Source organism: Rhipicephalus sanguineus, chromosome 2, assembly GCF_013339695.2.
Source record: "Rhipicephalus sanguineus isolate Rsan-2018 chromosome 2, BIME_Rsan_1.4, whole genome shotgun sequence".
Taxonomy (NCBI): domain Eukaryota; kingdom Metazoa; phylum Arthropoda; class Arachnida; order Ixodida; family Ixodidae; genus Rhipicephalus; species Rhipicephalus sanguineus.
In genome coordinates, this window is record NC_051177.1 from 212,541,157 (window position 1) to 212,568,676 (window position 27,520).

Here is a 27,520-nt window from a genome sequence, read left to right on the forward strand (position 1 = left end):
AAGGTGCATTGTAAAAGAATGTCAAATGAGGTACCCTGCTGTAAAAAGTGCTAAATATTCATTGCAGACTATGGGGAATAGAATTCAAATAGGATACAGCGAGTGTTTCGAGGTATAATGACGAAGTAATAATTGCTAGAGATTTATGAGCGAAAAGCACAATGCGATTAAGCGGTGCTACATAGTGGGAGATCACGGATTAATTTCAACTACCTGGAGTTCTTCAACGTGCACAAATCAGAGGGCATGGGAGTTTCTGTATCTTGCCCCCTTCTAAATGCAGCTGCCGGGGTCAGGAATAGAACCCGCGTCCTTGGGCTTCGCAGCGTAACGCTTCCAAGTCCATTTTAAAGGATTTTTGTCCACTGCCCACAACATCACTGTAGACTGTATCTTTGTGTTGAAAATAATAACGAACTGAACCACGGCTGGTATAACAAAGGCATCCAATATCCACGCAACACAGCGTTTGAGCAGTATGTTTACTGCCATTATTACTAGCCGGTGTTGTGTTTACTATTAGGTACTAGCACCACACCACATTAGACAAAGCAAGTATCACAGGAGGATGAGGTTATGCTCGTATGCAGTTTGTGGACAAAAAAAAAAAAGCTATAACTTTGAAGTGAACTCACATTTACCTTTGTTGCATGATAATTTTTAGCATCATAAGATCAAGTCACCACTGTTTCAATTAAATGAAACCGTGCTACAAAAGCTATTGCATCAAAGTTTTATAGCAGTTACGCACGCACGCACGCACGCACGCACGCACGCACACACACACACACACACACACACACACAAACAAACAAACAAACAAACAAACAAGCAAACACGGCGAGAAGTTCGAATATGCAGCGAATAAATACGTATTAAACGTGTTTCAACGTTTGGGTAGCAAAGGAAAGAAACACTAAATTCTAGAGTTTCACGAGCCAAAATCATGATCTGGATATCAGGCATGTTCGGGCCGGGTGCATTAGATTGATTTTGATCAGCTGATCTTACTTACCCTTCAAATATATATCGGTGCAACGTTGCTCTACGTGTCACCACACTCGACTTGCAACCGAGATTTCAAATCGCAATTTCATGTTTTTCTGGCATGTATGGAATAAGGAAACACGATATTGGCGCGCACCACTCCGTTTTACCCGCTACTGGATAGTCCAGTGCGGTTTTCGTCGTTGCCAAGCCATTGAAACACGATAGCAAAATCCGTGCAACTGGAACATCAGAAAGACAAGTGGCAAAGCTACGTGTGAAGCGAATAAAAGAGTTGTAGGCTGAAGCCGGCAGAACTCACCTGAAATCTATAACGACCGTAGGAGCGTCGTCCACAGGCTTCGTCTGTCGGTGCCACTGGTATCCGTCATGCGCTGCCATCTTGCTCAGGCAAGTTCACGACGAAACGAAGCTTACTGCAGGGACTTCTCCGTCCGGAGGCTGCTTTTCCCAAACACTGAGTGACACTGCTTCAGCCAGTCACGGCAAGCGTGAGCCGACGACATGATACTACGCCACGAATGCATAGCACGGAAGGAAAGTCACGCAAAACGATCAGCCAGACACGGCAAGAGCGAGCCGACGATACGATACTACGCCACGAATGCATAGCACGAAAAAAGTCACGCAAAACAATCACTTGCAATCACGCCTGACGACACAGATTATTCTGGCGGACTAAAGAACGACCACAACGAGACGGATCACGAGCAATGCCGTCTAACGACGCCAGGCCAAAATGGCTGTCTCGTATTGATGGCTTCGGCTTTGGATTAAAGTAGCCTCCACGAACGCCTACATGGTTTCGGTTTTGTTTTGGTGCTATAGAACACACATCCATGCATAGTTAAAGCTCTATTGAATAACATCAGGGTGGAGGAGGCGAAGCGTGCCCTGTGTGTGTCTGTAAGGGCTGTACGGTGGGAGGGGGCGCAGGTGAACGTGCATCCCCTGCTCTAGGGGCTAGGGAGAGTGCGGTGAGGCCGTGTGTGCGTGCCTAGCTGTGCTCAACGTTTGCTGAGCGATTTGGTGGCCCGCGCGGATTATCGTGAAGATATAGTTTAGCTGTGGCGGGCAGAAATGATGACCACGCGCGCTATAATTCTGGTAGTATTGTCGCTCTTTAGGAGACGCGGTAAAGCGTCGCCTTGATTACCGGTCTGCGCGGTTATCATGCCAGCTTTGCGGCACATGTTTTTACGGCCGTCGAGTTAGATGTGTTCCCGATCGCCAGTGCGTTCAACACCATGCACGTCCATTTCACTAATAAATGTATGTTTTCTGCCATACATGCTGTCGTAGGAATCTACAAACCTCGCTTGCAAACGTGCGAAGATTCGCAAATTTGTCAGCGCTGCCATTGTTAAACGTTGTCATAACTCAATGTTTCGCTTGGGGGCAAGATTTTTTAAGAACCCTGTTTACTTGTAGACGTTTTCGAAGCGCCGTTTCAGCAATATCGTAAGTGAAGCCATAACACAATACGTGCGTAATTCTACATTTTACGATCCCATGTTATATATTCTCAACCAAAATTTTTCGGTATACCACAAGCCAAAGCAGCGAACTGTATATTGGTCGCAGCCAGTGAAGCTTTCTTTTTAAAAAAAACCCACCCTGTATATGCAGAACCATCACTGACTCCCTTGGAGCAAGGGAGTCATCTATTTCATTCAGGAGCGTCGACCAGAGCATTGTGACTCCCCTTAGAAAAAAAGGTGGTCATCGGCTGCCACAAAGAGAGTCAAGCAGACGTGACTCCCTTTTGACTCTCTTTTTTTTTAAGAGTGTACCCACGAACGCCGAGAACATATAATGGCAGTTTAAATGCGAGAGCGTTGAGAAAAAACATGGCTGATTCCTCCGTCATACGAATCGGTATGACGCAAAAGTGAAACGTGTCTTCAAGAAGTAGTACTTATTGTGTTGTGATATATGAGAGCTTGTACAATGTATATTGGTGTTTGGCAGCTATAGCACTGTTTGACGTGGTTGCACCCACGTTGACGCCTCCACGTTGAGCGTATCTCCATCTAACGACTAACGCCCATGATCATGATTTAACCGTTGGGGAAGTTCTTAACATGAAGCTTTAACATGAAGCTGAAGTTCTTGGATATTACGCGCCGACGCGTAATCTCCGAGGCCATGCTTTAACTACGTCGTCACCGAATCGTTCTATCTCGGTGCTAATAAGTGTCATGCCTCATTACTTCACACACCCGCTCACAGACGGCGGCACCACACCGCCCCGCCTAGCCCCGCCAACAGAAGACACCTTACGAGAGAGAAATGTGTGAGAGATATGAGGTGCGTTTGTAAGGTGGCATGCATCTGCCTTGTTAGCCTTGTCGGTAGGGCGCTGGGCGCTTATCGTCGCGGCCAAGGAGCCGTGGAGCCGTGGGTTTAATTCCCGGCGGGCAACCGTTTTCTTGCAGTTTTTTTATTGCGATAGCAATTATATGGACAGTCTCGGCTGAATTTTGCCGTCGCCCTCGCCGCCGTCATGCACCGTATATGTATAAGTATATATATATATATATACATATATATAAAAGCCCCAAAGAATAATAATTCAGAACAATTCTTCCGAAGCGCGGAATCGAACCAGGGACCTCTTGCTCCGCAGCGAGTGGCCCTAACCACTACGCCACGAAGCGCAGATCCTCCACGTAGTTAACGGCGAGCGTTATATACACACCCTTCACCGCTGGACGGACTCAGAGACGGCAGGCGCTTATAAGCGTTTCTTCATTACCAGCGAGATGGCGCTAGAAGCGCGACGGGCGCATTTTAAAGTCGTCGGCGAGCTTGCTCGCTTCTTCTTATATTTGCGCAGAGAGAACTTTGCCCTTCCGCTGTCTGCTCGCGCGGTTTTCTCGTGGTGAGGAGAAGAGGGATGTTTCACGCTTTCACTGTGATGTCTGCGCTCATGTTACGGAGCGTACGAACGTTACTCGAGCTCAAGGGACGCCGCTAAACGAACAAACAGAAGATGAGCGCGAACTATCAAGTGTCACAGCTCGACACTTGAAGCACTCTAGTTTCCTTCGCTGCTTCGGCCGCCTTTGCAACAGGAGCGCTGTTCAAACTGAGAGTATCCATTGGCGAGCCTCACTTCGTATAGCATTAGTTTCTTGCTATCGCATTCATTGCTTCGCCCTTGCGGCGAAACTGTGACTTTTTTTCCTCATCCGTTAATGGCCATTTCATCAACGTGATATCCGTGACGGAAATACGCCACTAAAGTCTTGGTGGACCCGGCATAAAATACTTTCGTGCTAAAGGGGACATCGGCAGCGTTGACCCGAGGAATGCAAAAAATAAAAATTAGGATCGCAGAATGCATCGGAAACATGCATCCTGTGGGGCAGTCAGGTATTCTACCACAGTGTCACGCCAGGTCTAGAAACAGCTTTGGAAAAACACCCTATGCAGGCGTAATGTCGGTGCGACGTCAGTTGTGGTTGTAGTGTTGGCTATCTAATTTTATAACAAGCAATAAACACTACTTATGTGCTCCTACGATACAACGTCATGCCAGGTTAACGTAGATTGCAGTTCCATTGTTGGCTCCGCTTTTATAGCAGTCTAATAAACATTACATTTTCATTCTATGATTCAGCAAGCTATATTCTAACGTTCCTCGACCCCGGCGGAATACGCTAACGAAAGTTCCGTATGATATTTACATCATGGCATCGTAAAGTGCACTTCGTTTCGACAATACGGACGCCTGTGCTGGCGTTACGTGAGATCATAAGTTACCCTTTAAATGCCAGTGTTCTCGACGTACCTGGTAAGCTCACGATGTGCACACGAATACTACGCATAAGAAAACACGGCAGATCCCACGCACTGTGGGAATGCGAAGCAGCCGGCAACAGTGGCGTAGCCAAGGGGGGGGGGGGGTGCACACCAGGTCCGTGTTCCCCTCCCCGAAATATACTTTCGCCAAGGAATACAGGGCTCGAACTGGCACTCCATCACATTTGCCTGCCCGACCCCCACTTCAGATTAAGGAGGTGCCTCCCCCCCCCCCCCCCCCGAAAAAAAATTCTGGCTACGCCCCTGGCCAGCAGAGAGCTGTTACATCGCCTTGTTTTTCTTTGAGGCATGTGAAGTCATTCATGCCATGGCATCTAGTTCACTGTATATCGCATGTATGCCATGCATGCATGCATGTACAATCCGGCATATACCATGCTAATGAAACGTATAATCTGAAATATACAATGCATGACCTGTCATTTATGTTCATCACGAACTCGTGTCACGCCATACTAATTTTGGTATATATCCAGTTAACAAAACGGCCGAAGGGGCCCCATGACAGTGTCATCTAAATCATACCGTACATGACATGTATGCCATGATTTGCATGTCAGGACCTGTCATTTATGTTCGTCATAATGTCAAGTGACGCTGTACGAATTTTAGTGTATATCAAGCTAGCAAAACGGCCGCGAGCGCACCATGAGCGTGGCATGTAAATCATGTCGTACATGACATGCATGTCATGATTCTCATGTTACCACCTCTCATTTATGTTCATATACGGTCGCGTCGCCCAATGCCAGTTTTGGTGTATATAAAGCCAGCTAAACGGCCGCGAGTGCGCCATGAGTGCGAGATGTACATCATGTCTTACACGACATGCATTTCATGATTAGAGAGTTTTAGCAAGCTACGGAAATGCGGTAAGGTAGTACGGTAGCGTTCCTCCTTTCCCACAGCTTGTGCTTTAGCCGCTCCCTGTTCCAGTGACAACGCCTCCCCCGGACGACAGGTGTCTGTTAACAATACGTAGGCTGACGGGCAACAATGAGGCGTGACAACCCCCGCAGTAATTTTTGAAAGAGCTTTTGTGATGTTGGGGGTGCCTTCACCGGCAAAAGGTCGACGACCTGGAAAGGAGGAGTGGTACCGTCATACGGTAGCGTATTTGCGTACCGTATTTTCTTATCTAGCTAAAACTCTCTATTTTCACGTTACCACCTCTCATTTACGTTCGTCATACAGTCGCGTCTCTCAATACCAATTTTGGTTTATATCAAGTGAGCGAAACGGCAGCCGTCGGACATTGAGCGTGACATGTAAATCATCCCGTAAATTATACGCATATAATTTTCAAGTTACTACCTGAAATTTATGTTTTCCATACAGTCATGTCGCGCAATACCGATTTTAGCGTATCTCACGCGAGCGAAATGGCCGCGAGAGCGCCACGAGCGTGGCATGTAAATCATGTCGTACAAGACTTGCATGTTATGATTTTCAGGTTTCAACCTCTCATTTACGTTCTTCATACAGTCGCGTCAAGCAGTTTTGGTGTATTTCAAATGAGCGAAACGGCAGCGATCGGACAGTGAGCTTGGCATGTAAATCATGCCGTAACTTATATGCATATCATGATCTTCAAGTTACCACCTGTCATTTATGTTTGCCATACAGTCACGTCACGCAAATACCAGTTTTGGTGTATATCAAGCGAGCAAAACGGCCGTGAGTGCACCAGGAGCGTAGCATGTATATCATGCGTACATGACTTGTATGTCATGAGTTTCAAGTTTCCACCTCTCATTTACGTTCATCATACACTCGCGTCGCGCAATACCAGTTTTGGAGTATATCACGCGAGCGAAACGACAGCGATCGGACAATGAACGTGGCATGTAAATCATGGCATATATGACTTGCATGTCCTGATTTTCCCGTTACCACCTCTGATTTACGTTCATCATACAGTCTCGTCGCGCAATACCGATTTTGGTATATATCAAGCGAGCGAAATGGCCGCGACGGCGCCATGAGCGTGGCATGTAAATCATGTCGTACATGACTCGCATGTCATGATTTTCATGTTACCATGTGTAGGTTATGTTTGTCGTACAGAAATGTTTCGCCATACCAGTTTGGTATGTATCCATTTATTTAAACGGCCGCGAGTGCCCCAAGACCATGTAATGTAAATCATGTTGTAGATGACATGCGTTTCATGATTTGCACTTTAGGCCTGTCACTTATGTTTGTCATACACTCTTGTCACGCCATACAAATTTGGTACATATTAAATTAACGAAACGGACGCAAGAGCCCCAAGACCTTGGCATGTAAATCATGCTGTTCATGATATGCATGTCATTATTTTATGTTATGACCTGGTATTTATTTTGACGTGAACAGCGCGTGTAATACACGAGGACGAAGAATATGGAATATGGAATACCACAGTCAATATGGAATACCAACTAGCCCGGTCACACACCTTGCTGGTATTTATGTTCGTAATACGGTCATATTATGTCATGCCAATTTTGGTATACATCCCATTAACGAAACAGCCAGGAGAGCACAAAGTCGTAGGCGCATAGATAGATAGATAGATAGATAGATAGATAGATAGATAGATAGATAGATAGATAGATAGATAGATAGATAGATAGATAGATAGATAGATAGATAGATAGATAGACGGACGGACGGACGGACGGACGGACAGACAGACAGACAGACAGACAGACAGACAGACAGACAGACAGACAGACAGACAGATAGATAGATAGATAGATAGATAGATAGATAGATAGATAGATAGATAGATAGATAGATAGATAGATAGATAGATAGATAGATAGATAATAGATAGATAGATAGATAGATAGATAGATAGATAGATAATAGATAGATATAGATAGATAGATAGATAGATAGATAGATAGATAGATAGATAGATAGATAGATAGATAGATAGATAGATAGATAGATAGATAGATACGCTCAAAGTGGCTTGGGTTCGCTAAGAAATGCTTCGCATTTAAATGGAACACGGGAAGCGTGGTCACACTTCCTTCTCGTTTTTGTCTCTTTTAGTCTAGTAGTAGGTTAACATTATAGTATAGCAAGGTAACATTGATAGTAATCGACCAATATATATTCATAGTAAGGTCGTGTTCTTGCTTTGCCGGTTGTCCTGCATCATTTGTTCGCTCTCACTCTACGATACTGCTCACATCGCAACATTGCCTTATTGTAGGTTACGCATGTTTTACAGCGAAAGCTGTTATGAGATCATTTCACCGGCCGTTTTACAGCGAAAGCTGTTATGAGATAATTTCAACGGCCGTTTTTGGTGGCGTAGTTGTCCGCCGCCGCCGCCGCCGGTGTCCGTAACCACTATCGCTCGAAATAGGAAAAAAACGAAATGAGAAAAAATTTCCAGGATGGAACGGGGTTCGAACCTGGGCCCTCTGCGTGGGAGCCCAGTGTTGTACCTCAGAGCCATGTCGGTTCTTGGAACAGCCTTGCAAAACGACGCTATACAGGCTTCATGTCCAGAAGGAACCACATTAACATCTGTAATTTAGTGTGGTAGAAGAGTGAAATAATAACCACGCTTCACACAACGCGAATTCTGTAACCAGGCGTCACACAATGCGAATTGCGCAACGAGTGGGCTGTTGGATGCTTCCAACCCATTACAAGGGGCTCTGCAATAATTCTTCATCGTCATCAGGCACAACACCAACAAAGTGCGCATAATGCGTTACATGTTTTTAGCGGGTACCACGGCTCTCCGTTGAAGGACGAAAAATGGCATAGTGGCTGCTTCCCTACTTCACAGAAATTATGATGATTTATAGCGTAGTGGGTTCCTCGCAAGGGCACTTGCATTGATTTCCAAGGAAGCCCATGAGCCCATCATCCATTTCCTCAGGCTCTCAATTAAGTTCTTCCCCCCTCTCTCTGTCTCTCTTTCTCACGCCAATGTATGTTATATTGCATGGTGGGAGAGTTAAATAGCGACCGGGCGTCACACAATGCGAATTACGTAACTGGTGAGCCGTTTAAAGCTTCCAACCCATTACAAAGGCCTGAGCCACAATTCTTCATCGTCATCAGTCGTCACGTAAACAAAGTGCACATAATGCCTTACATATGTGTAGCTGGAACCTCGCTTCTGCGCACAATGACGAATAATGGCGTTGTAGGTGCTTCCCAATTTCACAAATATTGTGATTTATGGCGTAGTGGGTACCTTGCTAGTGTACTTGTATTAGTAGCCCCAGAGAGCTTACAACGGCCTCTAGAAATGGCGCTCTTCCAGCTTTCGCTGTGACTGTGCTGCGCTTTCCGCGCAGGCCTGGCATTTTTTGGCACCGTAGTTGTCCGCCGCCGCCGCCGCCGGTGTCCGTAACCAGTATCGATCGAAATAAAAAAAAAACGAAATAAATTCCAGGATGGAACGAGGTTCGAACCTGGGCCCTCTGTGTGGGAGCCCAGTATTCAACCTCTGAGCCATGCCGAAGCTTGAAACTGCTTTGCAAAAAGGTCCTATACAGGCTTCATGTCGGGAAGGAACCACATTAGCATATGCAATATAGCGTGGTAGAAGAGTAAAATAAGCACCAAGCGTCGCACAACGCAAATTCTGTAACCAGGCGTCACACAATGCGAACTGCGCAACGAGTAGGTTGTGAAATGCTTCCAAACCATTACAAAGATCTCTGCCATAATTCTTCGTCGTCATCAGGCACAGCATCAACAAAGTGCGCATAATGCCTTACATGCGTTTAGCAGGTACCACGGATCTCCGTAAAATGACGAAAAATGGCACAGTGCCTGCTGCCCTACTTCTCGAAAATTAGAATGATTTAGAGCGTAGTGGGTTCCTCGCAAGTGCACTTGTATTGGTTGCCACGGAAGCCTATAAGCGCAGATCCATTTCCTCGGGGTCTCAGTAAATATACAATGCTTTATAGCGCAGTGGGTTCCTCGCAAGTGCACTTGGATTGGCTGCCAAAGAAGCCCATGAGCGCATGATCCATTTCCTCGGGGTCTCAGTAAAGTTCTGCGCCCCCCCCCCCCGTCTCTCTCCCACGTCAACGTATGTTATACAGCATGACGGGAGAGGAAAATAGCGAGCGGGCGTCACCCAATGCAAATTACATAACTGGTGGGCTGTTTAAAGCTTCCAACCCATTACAAAGGGCAGAGCCATAATTCTTCATCGTCATCAGTCGTCGCGTCAACAAAGTGCACATAATGCCTTACAGACGTGTAGCTGGTGCCTCACTTCTCCGCAGAATGACGAATAATGGCTTAGTAGGTGCTTCCCAACTTCACAAAAATTGTGATTTATGGCGTAGTGGGTACCTTTCTAGTCTACTTGTATTGTAGCCCAAAAGGAGCTTACAACGGGCTCTAGAAACGCCGCTCTTCCAGCTTTCGCTGTGACTGTGCTGCGGTTTCAGCGCAGGCCTGGCGTTTTTTTCTTTCGCACTCGCTTAGTTGCTGTTTCCTAACTATGTCCTTAGAATATGAGAAGCACGATACCTTTTCAAACGAGAACTCAGTCCAATAAAATTGCTCCCTTTCCTTCAGTTTTATCTTATAACGATTTTCTTTTGTTGTGTTCGAGTTATTGTTTCTTGCTGTTTAAAAATAACACGGTCGGTAAGCCAGAAAATATACCAACAAAATGATTACGCCTGATGTGTCCATTCTTAGTGAGGTCTACTTGAAGATCAGGAGAAGCTGCAGGGCAAGAGTGTGAATGCTGGCTCATTGGGCGCTGCGTGTAACGGCATCACCTTTTACCAATAATAGGTAAACTTGGGAGAACAGCCCGTTTTTATTCCACAGGCCAGCACCATCAGTTTCTGAAATAGATATATTTCAGAAACTGGTGTCGTTAACTTACGTATAGGCATGTCCACCAGCATGAAGTATTGACAAAATATTGAGCCCAGATTGGAAAAAAAAACGCCAGGCCTGCGCTGAAACCGCAGCACAGTCACAGCGAAAGCTGGAAGAGCGGCGTTTCTAGAGCCCGTTGTAAGCTCTCTTGGGGCTACAATACAAGTACACTAGAAAGGTACCCACTAAGCCATAAATCACAATTTTTGTGAAGTTGGGAAGAACCTACTAAGCCATTATTTGTCATTCTGCGGAGAAGCGAGGCACCAGCCACGTCTGTAAGGCATTATGCGCACTTTGTTGACGCGACGACTGATGACGATGAAGAATGGCTAAGCCCTTTGTAATGGGTTGGAAGCTTTAAACGGCCCACCAGTTATGTAATTTGCAGTGGGTGACGCCCGGTCGCTATTTCCCTCTCCCGTCATGCTGTATAACATACGTTGACGTGGGAGAGAGACGGGGGGGTGGGGCGCAGAACTTTACTGAGACCCCGAGGAAATGGATCATGCGCTCATGGGCTTCCTTGGCAGCCAATCCAAGTGCACTTGCGAGGAACCCACTACGCTATAAAGCATTGTAATTTTACTGAGACCCCGAGGAAATGGATCATGCGCTTATGGGGTTCCTTAGCAACCAATACAAGTGTACTTGCGAGGAACCCACTACGCTCTAAATCATTGTAATTTTACTGAGACCCCGAGGAAATGGATCATGCGCTTATGGGCTTCCTTGGCAACCAATACAAGTGCACTTGCGAGGAACCCACTACACTATAAAACATTGTAATTTTTGAGAAGTAGGGCAGCAGGCACTGTGCCATTTTTCGTCATTCTACGGAGAGCCGTAGTACCTGCTAAATGCATGTAAGGCATTATGCGCACTTTGTTGATGCTGTGCCTGTTGACGACGAACAGTTATGGCAGAGCCCTGTAATGGGTTGGAAGCAAGGAGGTTTCAACCTCCTTGGTTGGAAGCATTCAACAACCTACTCGTTGCGCAATTCGCTTTGTGTGACGCCTGGTTACAGAATTCGCGTTGTGCGACGCTTGGTGCTTATTTTACTCTTCTACCACGCTATATTGCATATGCTAATGTGGTTCCTTCCCGACATGAAGCCTGTGTAGGACCTTTTTGCAAAGCAGTTTCAAGCCCCGGCATGGCTCAGAGGTTGAATACTGAGCTCCCATGCAGAGGGCCCAGGTTCGAACATCGTTCCATGCTGGAATTTTTTTCTTATTTCGTTTTCGTTTTTATTTCGAGCGATACTGGTTACGGACACCGGTGGCAGCGGCGGCGGCGGCGGACAACTACGGCGCCAAAAACGGCCGGTGAAATGATCTCATAACAGCTTTCGCTGTAACACATCCGGAAATCGCAGGTGGTGGACCCTGTCAGTAGAACTAAGCTGGGTCCAAATGAGCCAGGCGAAATCTGCTTCCGCATGCCGACAGTCATGCGCGGCTATTACAAACGACCAAAGGAGACAGCAGAATTCTTCGAAGGAGATGGCTGGTGCCGATCAGGTGAGCGACGGTTTCTGTTATATGCGTAAGTTCTGCTTCTCGGCTAACGCAAATACCACGCATGTTAAGAGTTAAAGGTTCGTCATTACCACCTAAAACATTACGCTTGGCAGATCAGCGATGTCAGAATTCCTGATGAAATTTATCAGACCTTTCATGTTTCTCACCTAAAACCAGTGACACAAACGTGGGTGTTTCGTGGGTCCCTAATCAGCCATCTGAAACACACGCGAAGTGCTTGACGTCATGAAAATGAGTAAGCGCTATTCGATGGAGCACTTATGCGAAATCTCTGCGAGAGAGACAGCGATGGCTGTGCGCGGAGCTGATGTTTCTTTTTCTTTTTTATAACCGAGTAGAGTGACTAAGCCGCAGCTGCCGATAGCATTTATTTTGCCTAGTCCTCCACGGCGGTTAGCTTGGCGCAGAGATGTATGGTCTAGTAATAGACACGTATTTCTAAATCATTTCATTTCATTTTATTACCTTAAAAGCCCAACAGGGGCATTACATAAGGGGTGGGTTTACATATGGTCATTGTATATTAGTTAGAAATAACATGTGTATAAGCATTATCAAGCACGGCATGAGTAATCTGCGTACATAATACTGTAATGTATGCAAGCAGCCGGAATGATGGAAATGACATCCAGTAGTTGTTATTAATGATTATCGGATATTTTTGTACGAAGGCAGGTGCGCTTGTTAGGGCGGCGATTTCGTGGGGCAGGCTGTTGCAATCTGTGGCTGTGCGGGGGAAACAAACCTGAAAAAGTAGTCGTATGAGTACGGGGGCGGCCCAATTGGTTCAGGTGCCGCGTTCGATGTGACGTTTGGTCAGCGGGAATAATGTATGGTGGTTGATTGAGCGAACAATGAAAAAACTTATGAAAAAGAGATAGGACCGGATAATAGATGGCTACGGGTAGCAAGGGTCTGCAGCCCTAATTCTTTTCGCAAAGTCGACGCACTGACATGACATGAATATTGAGAGTGTATGAATCTTGCAGCACGGTTTTGCACAGATTCGAGAGCGTTGATTAAATATGTTTGGTGGGCGCTCTACACTGCGCATGCGTATTCGAGGTTAGGGCGGATTATGGTTTGGTAGGCTAGTAATTTTACATGCTTTGGAGCTTGTTGTAGGTAGCGTTTAAAGAAACCGAGTGCCTTATTAGAAGATGCGATGTGCGTACCAATATAAATCATTCGTTAGGGTAACACCAAGGTATTTGTAAGATGGCGCAGCTTCTAGGGGTATGTTATTGATTGCGCATGAATAAGCCGAAATATCTCTGACGTATTAATAAGGCAGAGTACCAAAGTATCTCTGAAAGCGTCGGTTAACAGTTAACATTTAAAGTACAGTTAAATGCCACACTCTAAGAAAAAAGAGTTCTTTGACTCTCTTTGTGAGTTCTGACTTCCCACGTAGAGGGCTCTTTTTAAATGAGAAACTCCCTTTGGGGATCATTATACTGTCGTCGGAGAGTCGTGGGACTCACACGGGAGTTCACGTGTCTCGTTCAAGAGAGTCGTATACGTGGCAGTCAGGACTCACCGAAAAGTGCAACACATATTCATTTTTAACACGAAAGTGTTTTTTGCCGAGGTGCACCACGACTTCACCGACGTATTTCAGTCATGGATATGACGTTGCTGAAATGCACAGTACTGAATGAAAAAAAGCAAGAAAAAGAGCAGAAGAAGTTCCGCCGCCGGGAGTCGAACCCACGCCTTCTCAATCCGCGATGAAAGGCGCACTACCGACTACGCCATTGTTTCTTTTTTCATACTATTTATTATAACGCGTATTTGAAATTATCACAAATGTTATGACCTATTGATCCATTCACTCAGCGGCAATAATTTTGCAAGCACTGCAAGACAAGCATTCTATGGCTAACAAATATATACTGTACAAGTCCAGATAAACAGGAAAAGTTCTTCGAAACCTGTTGGACAGGAAGGCTGGTAAGGAGGAGCACCTCATCAAGATGGGGTGCCAGTCTGGCCTGATGTCAAGTTCTTCATAAATGTCCTTGAGATGAAAAGACATACTAATAAAACGCATACTTCGAGCAGTGGTTGGTTCTGCATTACGATCTTGCATGCGCGTTTTCCACAAACTGTGCATTCCCATAAGGAAAAACACATCAAAGGGCACTTCATCAAGAGACGTTGGGAAACGGTAACGTGTAGCATGCGAATTAATGTTAAAATCTTTTTTGAGAGTTTGTTGAAGGATGTCCCAAAACAGAATGGCATTTTGCAGCTGACAAAACAGTGTTTTACCGTCTCTGGTACATCGCAGAGGCGCCAGTTAATTGAAGAAACAAAAATACCTCACCTTTGCAACCATAATTTCACCGGCAGTGTATCAGTATGGCATTTATAATTTGTATCGGGAGAAATATACATTTTCTGAACTCGTCTTTGTACATCATGTCCTGGAAGATGGGAATATAATGAGCGGTAAAGTGGAGGTGAAAAAGCATGAATAACAAATCCTTATAGAGTCTCCTGCGTGGTACTGCGTATAAGTATTCTACGGAAAAGCTAACATTGAGGAACCTGACAGCGATGAAAACTTCCTGCATAAAACCCCACAAACACGGGCGTACAGAGAAATGTGAAGAAATTATCAAGTCGGGTAAGGCATTAACAAATGTAATCTGCAAGAATGCTCGAATTATGGAATGGGAACTGTCATAAAAAAATGAAAACCGTGAAACTATTTGCCATAGATATAAATAACCTAATCCCAGCCCTCCCTCCCTTACTGGTCTGAATAGGTCGTCCCGTCTCATGGGTTCAGAAGTCGAAGACCACACAAAAGCTGCGAAAATCCGATGAAAGCGTTGTATGTAAGACAGAGCGCAATGAATAAGTTGCAATACATAGTAAAACTTTGTAGCTAAAAATGTATTGCAAGCTTCGGTTCTCCCAAAGATGGAAAGGCGATGTGGAACAAAAGTCTCGGCCTGTCGTTCAAGCTTAGGTACGCCTTCTTTCCTGTAACGTGCGCTGAATGTGTACGCATCTAGCGACACACCGAGGTGCTTTGGTGGAACAGGGGTCCAATTAATTCCTGCGAACTTGTCCGGCGTACTACCCCATGATCCAAACTATAATCCTCAACTTTTAGATGAGTGTAAACGAGCACCTTATACAATGCCGAATTGACTTATTGTAGATACCACATTCTCAACACTTCGTTTGTCTGAGCAAAAGAAAGCTACGTCGTCTGCATAAGCTAATACCTTAACCCTTATTGCCTAATATACTTAAGGCGCGAATACTATTAGATAGTATTGTGCTCAGGCATAGCGGTTCAAGATAAAGTGCGAACAGCAGTGGGGACATTAGGCAGCCTTGCTTTACAGAAGAGCAAATAGATACCGGCTTTGACAGGTGTCCATTAATAATTAGACGACTTGAACAGTCTTTGTAACAAAGTCTAACGCCTTCCAGCACAATAGAGCCAACATTGGCATGTTCCAGAAGGGAAAACAGAAACGAATGACTAACACGGTCAAAAGCTTCGACAAGGTCTACTTGTAGCATAGCAAGCTGTCCTTGACAACTGCAGCAATACTGCAGAACTGTTCGAGCGATGTGAATGTTGGTTTGTATAAAGTGACCCCTAATTCCACATGTCTAGTGAGAACCAATAAGTAATGACCTCACAAACTGTAACCTATTTCATAATACTATAGCAAAAATTTTCTAGTCAACGTTTCACAGCGCTATCGGCCTGTAACCTTTAACGGAACGAAGTATTTCCTTTTCAGAACTTTTCGGAATCAGAACATAGTGGCTTTTGCAAAAAGACCGCGGGAGTGTCTTCATGTCGTAACTCTTCCTAAATATGTCCTGCAAAATGTAACTGGGAGTTGTGTTGAATGATTGAAAGCAGGAATTCCATCAGGGCCAGGTGTTTTTGACGGAGGTAGTGGATCAATGGCCTGTTTAATTTACTCTAATGTAATGGGACTACTACTGATTGCGCACTCGTCATCGTTCAATGTGCTTAACAGAGAAACAATATTTGTTTTGTGTTCGGCATCATGGTCATCAGGAAGACCACTAAACAAAACTTGGTAGTATCTTTCTAACTGCAAGATAATATCTCTTGTATCTGTTAGAAGAGCACCGTTAAAACGTAGATCTGGAATAAACTTGGACATTGCAGGTTGCCGCTAATCAAGTAAAGCTCGACGCGTCGGCTGCTCTGAATTGAAAGTCATCCTGTTCCGAGACCGAATACGCGCACCTCTGTAGCGAGCAGCATCATAAATTTGTAACTGGCACTTAAGGCTTTCAATCTCATTAATTTAGGCGCCTGGCTTTCCGCATTCAATCTCGTAAATGTTAAAGAGGCTCCTAAGTAGTCTCTTTTCCTCGTTCTTTCTGTATTACGATTTGACAGATCCAATCTCAATGACGATCGTACAAACCTCTTGCTTAAAGAGCTCCCAAGCAGCGAATATATGCAGTCCTTTAGAAAAGGAAACTCTCACTCCCTCTTTAACTCGATAATTTAATTCCTGATCGCTTAGGAGGTCTGTGTTCATCTTCCAAAGTACCCACTGTGGTCGGAAGTGAGTTTGGCGGTTTGCACCAATTTGTGCGTTAACAATAATGTGGTCTGAAAATGAAGCTGGCTCAGTGATGCAGCAAAGTTCCCGAGGGAAGAGTGATGAAGATAGGTAAATTCGATCAAGGCGAGCAAAAGAGCTTCCCTGAAGGTTAGTATACGCGGTCACTTGACCAAATGTTCCCATGTCAGGGAGCCCTGTATTATCTACGATATCAGTTAAAACTTCGCCACTCCCGTCTCTGTGACTATTAGGATTGCTGCGATCACTAGGATCACATACACAGTATAAGTGAACCATTATTACAATTGTAATGAATGTAGTGGACATGCGGCTTAGGTAGTGGACATGCGGCTTGACCAAGAGAGAAGATAAAGACGACGACGAGCGATCGCTTGCGTACGGCTATGTCACACCACATTCAGCCGTCGGCATTGTGCACCGCGAGAGTCGTTATTCAAGGTGTCATGTATGTCGTCGAATTCGTTGTCCTGTTCCGTTCCTCGCACGACGTTATTCTTGGATGGAATTTCCTATCGTCAAATTCGGCTCTAGTGGACTGCGCCCGTTCTGAACTAACATTATCTGTGCTGTGCTTCGACCCCGAAGACCGCCCATCTAGTAAAGTGTTTGCAGCTTCGGACGTCACCATTGCACCGTTCTCCGCCGCTCTCATTCCGGTCTCAAGTGCCCCTATTGCGACAGTACATGTTCTGTTTACGCCTTCAGCCAGTACCCCGCACCTCCACCAATTCTAACGAGGGTGTGTTAAAGGCAGGAGTCGCGACAACTGGACACCGGTTTTACTACGACAAGGGCTAACTAGCAGCGCGGGTAGCGATCGCTCGTCGTCGTCTTTATCTTCTTTCTTGGTCAAGCCGCATGTCCACTACATAAACCGCATGTCCACTACCTTCAATACACAATAAAATAATCACAGTTAATTAGATTGGACATATTTTCAAATAACTGAACCCATTTTGAAATCTCGTTAGATGCATACAAGTTGATAATCCGACACGGCACTCCATGCAATACAAAATTGCAGCATATGTATCTGCCTTCACTGTCATCACTAGTACTAAGTGCTGAACAGGGGAGGCTTTCCCAGAAACAACCAGCAACCCGCAGACAGATCTTTTGCGTGTGAAACGCAAACGTTATAGTCGGAGAGGAAGGGCCGTAGGACCTTCTCAGTGTCTTTGTCACTCTCGATCTTTGTATCCTGGATGACGACGAAGTCGAGTCGTTTTCTTGTAAAACGTCTGCGGAGTTGCGCCTGCTTCTGCAAAGATTTAAGCCCACGAACATTCGTTGTTGCAAAGATAAGTCGCTCAGACTGCGCCATGATGACCACCTACAGTATGTTACTGTCCCTTGTGATCACTTCTAGCGGTCACCGTCGACAGTGAGGCTTCTCTTGAACCCCCACAAGGCCTCCTAGATAGCCATCGCCGGCAATTTCCCTTGCGTTTCGACGTTTTGCGACCTTCCGATTCACACTCGTTTTGTCGCTCTCCTTGCTTGAACCTGATATGTACGTCGTGCGGCACTTGGGAATTATCGCATCCACAGAAACATTCATGCAGTCCTCTGACACCGTCTATAGCAGGATGAGAAAGCATCTGCGGAACTGAGTCGCTTTTATTTGTTGTTTCTTCGGTGGCATTCTTGAAAGGTAGTGCCTCCTCTTTAAAGCCCCAACCGCATGCATGCGATTTTCGAGCGACGGCGACGAGCGACAGCGACAAACGGGCTCCGTCGCGATGTCGCGTCGCGACGGGAGCACCCACATGTTCGCGACAAAGTGCATGGTCGCTAGATTTAAAACTATTGCGTGCACGCAGGTAAATTGCAAAAAAGAATTACAGAGTAGATGAATGGCAGCATGTCAAATTTATTATTGACTTGTGTGAGATAAGGAAGTCACAGCAGCGTTACGGGATTTTCTTTTTGTGAAATGTTTTGTTTAACTGCAACAGTAGTATCTGCTGTGACCTCGAGGGGGCGCCTGGAAGCGCACGCTATCAGTTTTATATTTTTTGTTATAATAACATAGATTTAATCAATGTAGATAAGGCATTAGGACAACATGAAACAAGGAAGTTTTTTTTTTCTTTTTTTTTCTTTTTTTTATCCTTCGAGCCTGGTGGCAGACATGTCACCGCCCCGTTATAAAGGGGACGCTCATAGCATCCATATCTATCTACTACGCATCTACGACGTCTACGACGCTACGACGCACTTTAAACTGACATTGCAGCAAGCTACCATCATTGCAGCAAGCTACCACCGAAACATCAAAACGAGCCGTCGATCAAAATTAACGACAAAATACGGCCGCTGCCTCGCTCTCCACGTGAGATGGGGTTGCAAAGAAGGTAGGCTATAACTTGCATTAATTGAAGTACGCGCCGATTGGAAGCATCAAGAGCAAATTGCAACCGAAGCGAGGGTCGGTGATGCTGCCATGTTGCCGGAAATCGTCACGCTCACTTCCGGGCGACAAGCGATTTTTTCTAGTTTTCCAGAAAGCTGCGACGCGACAAGCGACGGCGATGGATGGCACTCCGCGACAGCAAATCATGTCGCTCGTCGCTACCGCTCGTCGCCGTCGCCCGAAAATCGCGTGCATGCGGTTGGGGCTTAACAAACAATTTTTGGTCAACTGCTTGCATGGTCCACTCGGTTCTTCGCTTGCATCAGTTTCCACAGACGTATCGACTGTTGTGTTACAGCGAAAGCTGTTATGAGATCATTTCACCGGCCGTTTTTGGCGCCGTAGTTGTCCGCCGCCGCCGCCGCCGGTGCCCGTAACCACTACCGCTCGAAATAAGAAAAAAAAAACGAAGAAAAAAAATCCCAGGATGGAACGAGGTTCGAACCTGGGCCCTCTGCGTGGGAGCCCAGTATTCAACCTCTCAGCCATGCCGGTGCTTGAAACTGCTTTGCAGAAAGGTCCTATACAGGCTTCATGTCGGGAAGGAACCACATTAACATATGCAATATAGCGTGGTAGAAGAGTAAAATAAACACCGAGCGTCGCACAACGCGAATTGTGTAATCAGGCGTCACACAATGCGAATTGCGCAACGAGAAGGTTGTTGAATGCTTCCAAACCATTACAAAGGGCTCCGGCATAATTCTTCATCGTCATCAGGCACAGCATCAACAAAGTGCGCATAATGCCTTACATGCGTCTAGCAGGTACCACGGCTCTCCGTAGAATGACGAAAAATGGCATAATGCCTGCTTTCCTACTTCTCAAAAATTGCAATGATTTATAGCATAGTGGGTTCCTCGCCAGTGCACTTGTATTAGTTGCCAAGGAAGCCTATAAGCGCATGATCCATTTCCTCGGGGTCTCAGTAAAGTTCTTCGCCCCCCCCCCCCTCTCTCTGTCCCACGTCAACGTATGTTATACAGAAGGGCGGGAGAGAGGGACATAGCGACTGGGCGTCACCTAATGCAAATTACATAACTGGTGGGCCGTTTAAAGCTTCCAACCCATTACAAAGGGTTGAGCCATAATTCTTCATCGTCATCAGTCGTCGCGTCAACAAAGTGCACATAATGCTTACAAACGTGTAGCTGGTGCCTCGCTTCTCCGCAGAATGACGGATAATGGCTTAGTAGGTGCTTCTGAACTTCACAAAAATTGTGATTTATGGCGTAGTGGGTACCTTGCTAGTGTACTTGTATTAGTAGCCCCAAGAGAGCTTACAACGGTGCTTTAGAAACGCCGCTCTTCCAGCTTTCGCTATGACTGTGCTGCGGTTTCAGCGCAGGCCTGGGGTTTTTTTCTTATTTCGTTTTTTTTCTGATTTCGAGCGATAGTGGTTACGGACACGGGCGGCGGCGGACAACTACGGTGCCAAAAACGACCGGTGAAATGATCTCATAACAGCTTTCGCTGTAAAAAAGAATATGCTGTAAATCACAGTGCACAATTTTCTTTGTGTCTTCTGTATTCATTCTGCTTAATCCTGTAGCATCTGTGCTTGACAAAGTGTCTCCTGTCGCGTCGATAACTTCTGTGGCATCCATAATATGTTCCTGCAAGTTATCATCAGGTTTCTGCGTGCGTTCTCATAGTTTGTTAGCGTAGGTCATGAGACATTCCTCAGCGGAATGACCAAAGCGTCGACAGTCGCCGCAGCGAGGAGTCCTGGAGTTACGACGTATGTGGCCTACCTTATTTCAGCGAAGCCAAAGTGGTGGGCGGCCAGAAATTAGTACCAGACACTGAACTCCGCAGAGTCAGGAAGTGTGGAATGTCACCTACTCGACCTCCATCGGAAAGGGACACTACAGCAACACAATAAAGAGTCCGCATTTGCTCCATGTCCGCTACTTTCCAGCTCTCTGTTGATACTGACTTGATCCTCTCGAAAGTTTGCAGCGCCTCACGAATGTAGACGTCCTCCAAGCGCTCGGGAAGCCAAAGCAGCTTCATGTTTACTTCTGTGTGCTCCAGGTCAATCACGAGGCACCGTCGACTTTTGACAAGAAATTCACAACGTGTGACTAGTCTTGCTTTCGTGAGCCTTGACTTGCACGTTATCATCCGTACGTGCGACATTCGGAATTGACCTATCGAACTGATTTCCTTAAAGTCGATAATGTTTCAAAGAGCATCTCTGAAGTCGTGAACACAGTAAGGGCGACCAGCCAAGTCTGCATGTGTGAAAACGGTGTCCACAACCAGCTTACCGGTAGGAAGGCGAGGCAACACAACACGGTAGTCATCACTGCACTGCCGGCTGTAGGCTGAGCAGGACCTCGGCTCAAGGCGGATAGATCCTTTGTGGCGGAGTAGGGTAGAGTAGAGTAGACCCTAGAAGCTGTGGCTCATGCAATTACTGGGAGATTGGCTAAGCGGAGCGGAGAACATGAAAAAAATGATGCAGTGGCTTAGCTGGGCTATGCCAGGATAACGTAGCGTTAGCAAACGTTCAGCTGATTGTTCTTAGCTTTCCTGATTGTCTGGGATTAGCTTGCTGCTTCAGTCAGATTAGCTTGCTGACTGCTTACTGCTGCTCCAATGACACACATGGTATGCATATTATTTGGCAAATGTATATTTATTTTGCCAGGCAACTACTTCGGAATCCGACGAGTTAGGCTTCTCCGCTCTTCTGCGCCGTTGAGCAGCATTTGCGCTCTCCTTCTCCATGGCTAAACCACGCTGGTAAACGCCAGTAAGAGGCGCTATCAAGCGGCTCCAGCGCAGTGCGACTGCACAGCGAAGGCGAATAGCTGCGCGCGCGCCAGCGCCACTACGTCTACCTCGGCTACGACGTCACTCCTCTGGAAAGCGCAGACCGGCGGCAGCGAGTCGCGCGCGGCAGTGGCGGATTGCGCGAGAGGTGCCGGCTCCGATGCGCCAGCTGTGTGACATCACTGATCCTCGCGCATGCGCAGCACGGCTCTTGAGGAGCCACGCGAAACTGGCTCAGCTAGGCCAGTGTAGCTAACGCTACAAGACGCGACCGTTTGGACCGTCGTCTCCCTCTTCGCACATGCACGAAGCTCCACAAACGCGCCTTATCTTTCGCACATTCTTTAGCACGGTGCTTTCTGTTGGCGAGGCTAGGGAACCTTCATGCGCGCGCCTCCGTGCCTCCGTCTTTTAGGGTGGCGACAAGCTTCATCATGGTTGTCTACCACCAGCTTCGGCGGCCGCCAAACTTAACGGGCCGCCATCTTGGACCCCAGCGTTCGCTCGTTTGCATTGAAGGTGGCGCGGTTTTGAACAAGGGGTGGTTTGTTTATATGGAGAGAGGCGCTACAAGCGCCGAAGGGAGCGGACGCGTTTCACGTTGGCTCCGTCCTTCGTAAATGTTTTCGCAGCGTTTTTGCAAAATATCTGTGTAGTTTTTGCACCATCGTCTCCAGCAAGTTACCCGGACTCTGTGGATATCCTTCTTCAAGGTGGGACCTGCTTTTTTCACCACAATATTGGAATTTTTCTCCCGAGCTGTAGCGACGCCGAGCTAAGGTGTGCTCCGGACGCCTAGCTTGCCGCGGTCACGGCTGCGCGTCGAGTTTCCTCAAGCTGCCATGGAAGTGCAAGTTGAAGGAACTGACATCTCGCCCACCGAAATTTCCGAAGAAGCAGGATGGTGCACCATTGCCCCTCGGGAACGACATTCTTTTCAGGGCAAGCACGCTAACCCTAACACTTCAGCAGCCTCCCAAGCCGGCGTTGGAGGCACGAACAAGGCGCAGCGTGACCCGCGCGCACACAAGCAGCAAGTTTTGAAGGCAGACAAGATGCTCGCCCTTCCTCGTGATCACCACAAAGTTGTTATCAGGCCACGGGGCGGCTTGAACGTTGCTGCAGTCGGAATCGTCCGCCTCGCCTCGGCCCTATACAGGGCAGCAAGTGTATCTCCCCAAGATGCCACGGAAGACGTTATATGTCAAACATGCAGCAAAACATATCGTTGTGAGTACACCTCACTCTTCCAGTGCTGAACGGTACCGCCGACTCGCCAGCTTTACGCTCGACAACCACCAGTTTGAGGTTCGGGCTTACGAGACTGCGCCAGACTATACAGTCAATGGAGTCGTCCGAGGTATTCCCCTCGAGGAAGATGCCAATGCCATTCACCTAAATATCGTCAACAAAAGGAACCCGACCGCCTTAGCGGCCAAAAGACTCAGTAGTACCACGTCGGTCATCATCGCCTTCGACCGTGGCCGGGTCCCAACGTGGGTGTACTACGGGGGTGCCACGCTCAGGTGCACCTTGTATAAAAAGCAGATCGACGTGTGCCACCAGTGCGGACGTGTCGGCCATCGCATGGACGTGTGCCCGAACCCCCAAGACCGTGTGTGTAGAGGCTGCGGAGCTTCGAACCCAGACCCCAATCACGAATGCACGCCGACGTGTCGCCTCTGCGGGGGAGCACATCCCACGGCGGACAAGGCCTGCAAGGCTCGGTTCAAGACCCCTTATCTCGTCAAAAAACGACGAGGGGATCGACGAAGGGCCGCAGCGGAGGCCGCCCTCGAGCTGCAGCAGCAGAACTACGACGGAGAGTTCGCACCTGCCTCCCGTTCAAGCTCCCGCTCTCGAAGCCGGGCGCAGTCAGCGGGGTCTCGACCCCGCCAACAGAGCCAGTCTCGGAGCCGGTCCCGGAGCAGAACTCCCGGACCGAGTCATGGCCGTTCGAGTTCGCGGCGTCCGAAGCAAGCCGGTCACCAGGACCCGGACCTACCTGACAAGGTGAGCTTCGCAGATGCGGTTAAGGGCACGCCGAGACGTGAGGCTAAGGGAGCTACTGCCTCGGAACCTAGCAATAAGAGGGACCCCAGAGACGTGGCATTAGAAGCAGTACAGCGCGAAAACGCGCACTTACGCACGGTAGTGCAACAATTAACACAAGAAATCCGCGAGATTAAGCTGTCGATGGCACAGTCATCTATACCTAAGCCTACTTCTCTCCAAACTCCCGTCGCGAATGGTAACGACAGAGATGCGCCGCCCACAAAGAAACGTGCGGCAGCCAGCTCCGAACCTCAACGGCACGACAAGCTCGAAGCCACAGTAAGAGATTGCCGCAAAGAACAAGTCACAATATGTGAATGGCGGAAAGAACAAGAAGAAATGAGGAAGCTGCTCGCTGACATTCAAAGTGCGATCCGCAACATCGGCGTTCCGGTCAATAACCTCACTGCCCGCACAGACAGGGTTGAATCCCATATAGACAGAATCGAGACTCATATAGGCCTTCGGCCAGGCACGTCGATGATCCCTACTGCGGGCCCTACCATCATTCACAATAGCCCTATCTCTGATAGCGCACACGCACAGCACTACGATGGCCCGCCCCACTAACGGGCTCGTGGTGTGGCAGTGGAACTGTCGGGGCTTCACTAAGAAGCAACCACTGCTGCAACAATACGTCCGACACGCGCAACCCAAGCCTGACGTTATAATGATACAGGAAACAGTAGGTACCATACCAAAGATTCTAGGTTTCACTACATACGCCTCGCCGATTCCCGTTGATCGTGGACTTGCAATTTTAACGCGGAAAGGGATTGTAGTTCAAGAACACCGTACGCGGCACACATGCGGAACATATGCTCGTAGAGCTCCTTCCCAACAGGACACGCAAGTGCAGTGTATTTCTCCTCAACGTGTATAGTAATCCGACTCACTCGCGGAGTCGCTTCCTCTCCCTCTTTCGGGGGGCGCTGGCCTTGGCGGGTGTACACCCCTTTATGGTGGGAGGAGACTTTAATGCCCCGAACGAAGCTTGGGGCTATGGCTACACTACAGCCAAAGGCCGACGCCTGTGGCAGGACTTGCATGATGCAGAGCTGACGCTTATTACCGATCCCACGGCGCCGACCCGCACGGGCACATCAAGAGCACGGGATACGACGCCGGACCTGACGGCGGTCCGAAACATTTCTCAAGCACAGTGGCGCAATACCTTTGAAGATCTCGGTAGCGACCATATGATTATAGAAACACGACTTCCTCTGGCGGGTACACCTCCTTCCCACAAGCAATTCAAGTGGACGGACTGGGACTAATTCCGGAAGCAGCGAGCTGAACAACGAGATGAGGCCATCGATGACATCGAGGTATGGATGGAAACCCTCAATGGCGACGTGAACAGGGCGACAAAGACGGTTGCGCCCGAGGTCCAGGTTGAGAAGATCGACAGCCGACTAGCCCACCTCTGGGAAGCCAAGACATCACTACACGCAAGATTGAAGAAGCAACGTCACAACCGAAACCTTCGTAAGAAGATCGCACAGATCAATCGTCAGCTTGAAGATCATTGCCGGACCTTAAACCGCCAGCAGTGGTACGACATCTGCAACGCAGTCGACGGGCAGCTGCACAATGGCAGCACGTGGCGTTTCCTCCATCATCTCTTGGGGGAAACGCAGAGCAAGTCGGCCCAGCGTTCCAACTTGCAGCGCCTTTTGCACAAGGAACGGGCTACCGCGACTGATCGACAGATCGTGACACGCCTGCTGGACAAGTACTTCCCTCGACGAGCCGATGTTCAGCACGGCGATTACACTGGCGAGCCAAATGCGACGCTGGATGAAGAATTTCATGAATCAGAGATCCGCGCAGCGCTCCACCACCTTAGTGGCAAATCAGCACCTGGTCCCGACAAGGTCACAAATAAGACTCTACGAAACCTCGATGATGTATCGATCAGCGCTCTTACGACATGCATCAACAACTGCTGGCGAGAGGGTCGCCTCCCAGAGGCCTGGAAACGATCTAAGGCAGTGCTGATACCGAGGCCAGGCACGCCGTCTAGCCTCGATCACCTGCGGCCCCTTTCACTCACATCCTGCGTTGGCAAGGGGATGGAGCACGCGTTCCTCACCCGTATCAACAGCCACCTCGAGGACACTGGAGCCTACCCGCCCACTATGGTAGGCTTCCGATCCCACCTCTCCACACAGGACATCATGCTTTAGCTCTACCATCAGATCATCAACGACCCAACCAGTGGCACCCGAGCCATCGTCGGCACCCGAGCCAACCTGGAAAAGGCGTTCGACAATGTAGCACATGCAGCAATCTTGCGCCGAATTAACAAGCTCAACCTGGGCGAGCGAAGCTACAACTACATCAGAGACTTCCTGTCGCGCCGCACAGTCACCCTCACAGTTGACACTATGACATCTGACGAACATACCCTAGGAAGCGCCGGCACTTCTCAAGGGTCGGTAATATTCCCGCTCCTTTTTAACCTCGTGATGATGGGTCTCCCGGTCCGCCTTGGCGAGATTGCCTTGTATGCAGCCGACATCACCCTGTGGGTCGACAAGGGAAGTGACGGGCAGATAGAATGTACCTTACAAGCAGTGTCTCTGCAGTAGAGGCCTACCTCCGAGACACGGGCCTCCGAATATCGCCACTCAAATCGGAGCTGCTAATCTACCGCCCGCGCCGCCGGTCCAGGCCTACCGGTGAACCGCACCAATGTGAATTAATACAGTTGTATACGCAGGACGGCTCCTGCATTCCCCAAGTTCCGAAGATACGGATCCTCGGCATGCATATAGCAGCCAACGGGTCACATGGCGAAACTATCCGCAAGATTGAAGGCAAGGTTACAGCGGCTACCCGCCTTATCAAACGAATTACAAACAAGCACACGGGGATGAAGGAGGACAGCGTCATGCGCCTCATACACTCATTCGTAATCAGTCATGTTACTTATGTGGCTGCCTTCCACAACTGGACTGTCACTGAAAGGGAGAAACTCAATACCCTTATACGCAAGACATACAAGATCGCCCTCGGCCTGCCGGAGTCCACGAGTACCACTCGTCTGCTACAGCTGGGGGTGTACAACACGCTTGAGGAAATAGCGGATGCGCAAAGAGTCTCGCAACTCGAACGCATGTCCCTGACAGCCACGGGTCGGTACAAACTGCAGAAGCTCGGCCTGAATTACCACGTCCAACACGGTCAGAAACAAGCCATTCCACACGACATCGGCGACACGCTAATAGTTGCCCCTCTTCCTCGAAATATGCACCCCGAACATAACGGGGGCCGACGCCAGGCACGCGCAAAGACACTGCTGCGCTCCTTTGGTGGGGAGAGGACTGCGCGATTTGTGGACGCGGCAGAATACGCAAACAAACACCGGTTCACGGCGGTAGTCGTAGATGTTAATTCACGGCTTA

At 47.9% G+C, this 27,520-nt stretch overlaps 1 protein-coding gene across 1 annotated transcript in view; it reads left to right on the forward strand.

Moving 5' to 3' along the window:
- LOC119384058 (uncharacterized) overlaps positions 1-27,520 on the forward strand; it is a 174,109-nt gene that overhangs the window by 118,864 nt on the left and 27,725 nt on the right. Inside the window, exon 7 of the mRNA XM_037652347.2 lies at positions 12,089-12,233. Coding sequence (XP_037508275.1) covers positions 12,089-12,233 — 145 coding nt within the window. The remainder of the gene's footprint in view (positions 1-12,088; positions 12,234-27,520) is intronic.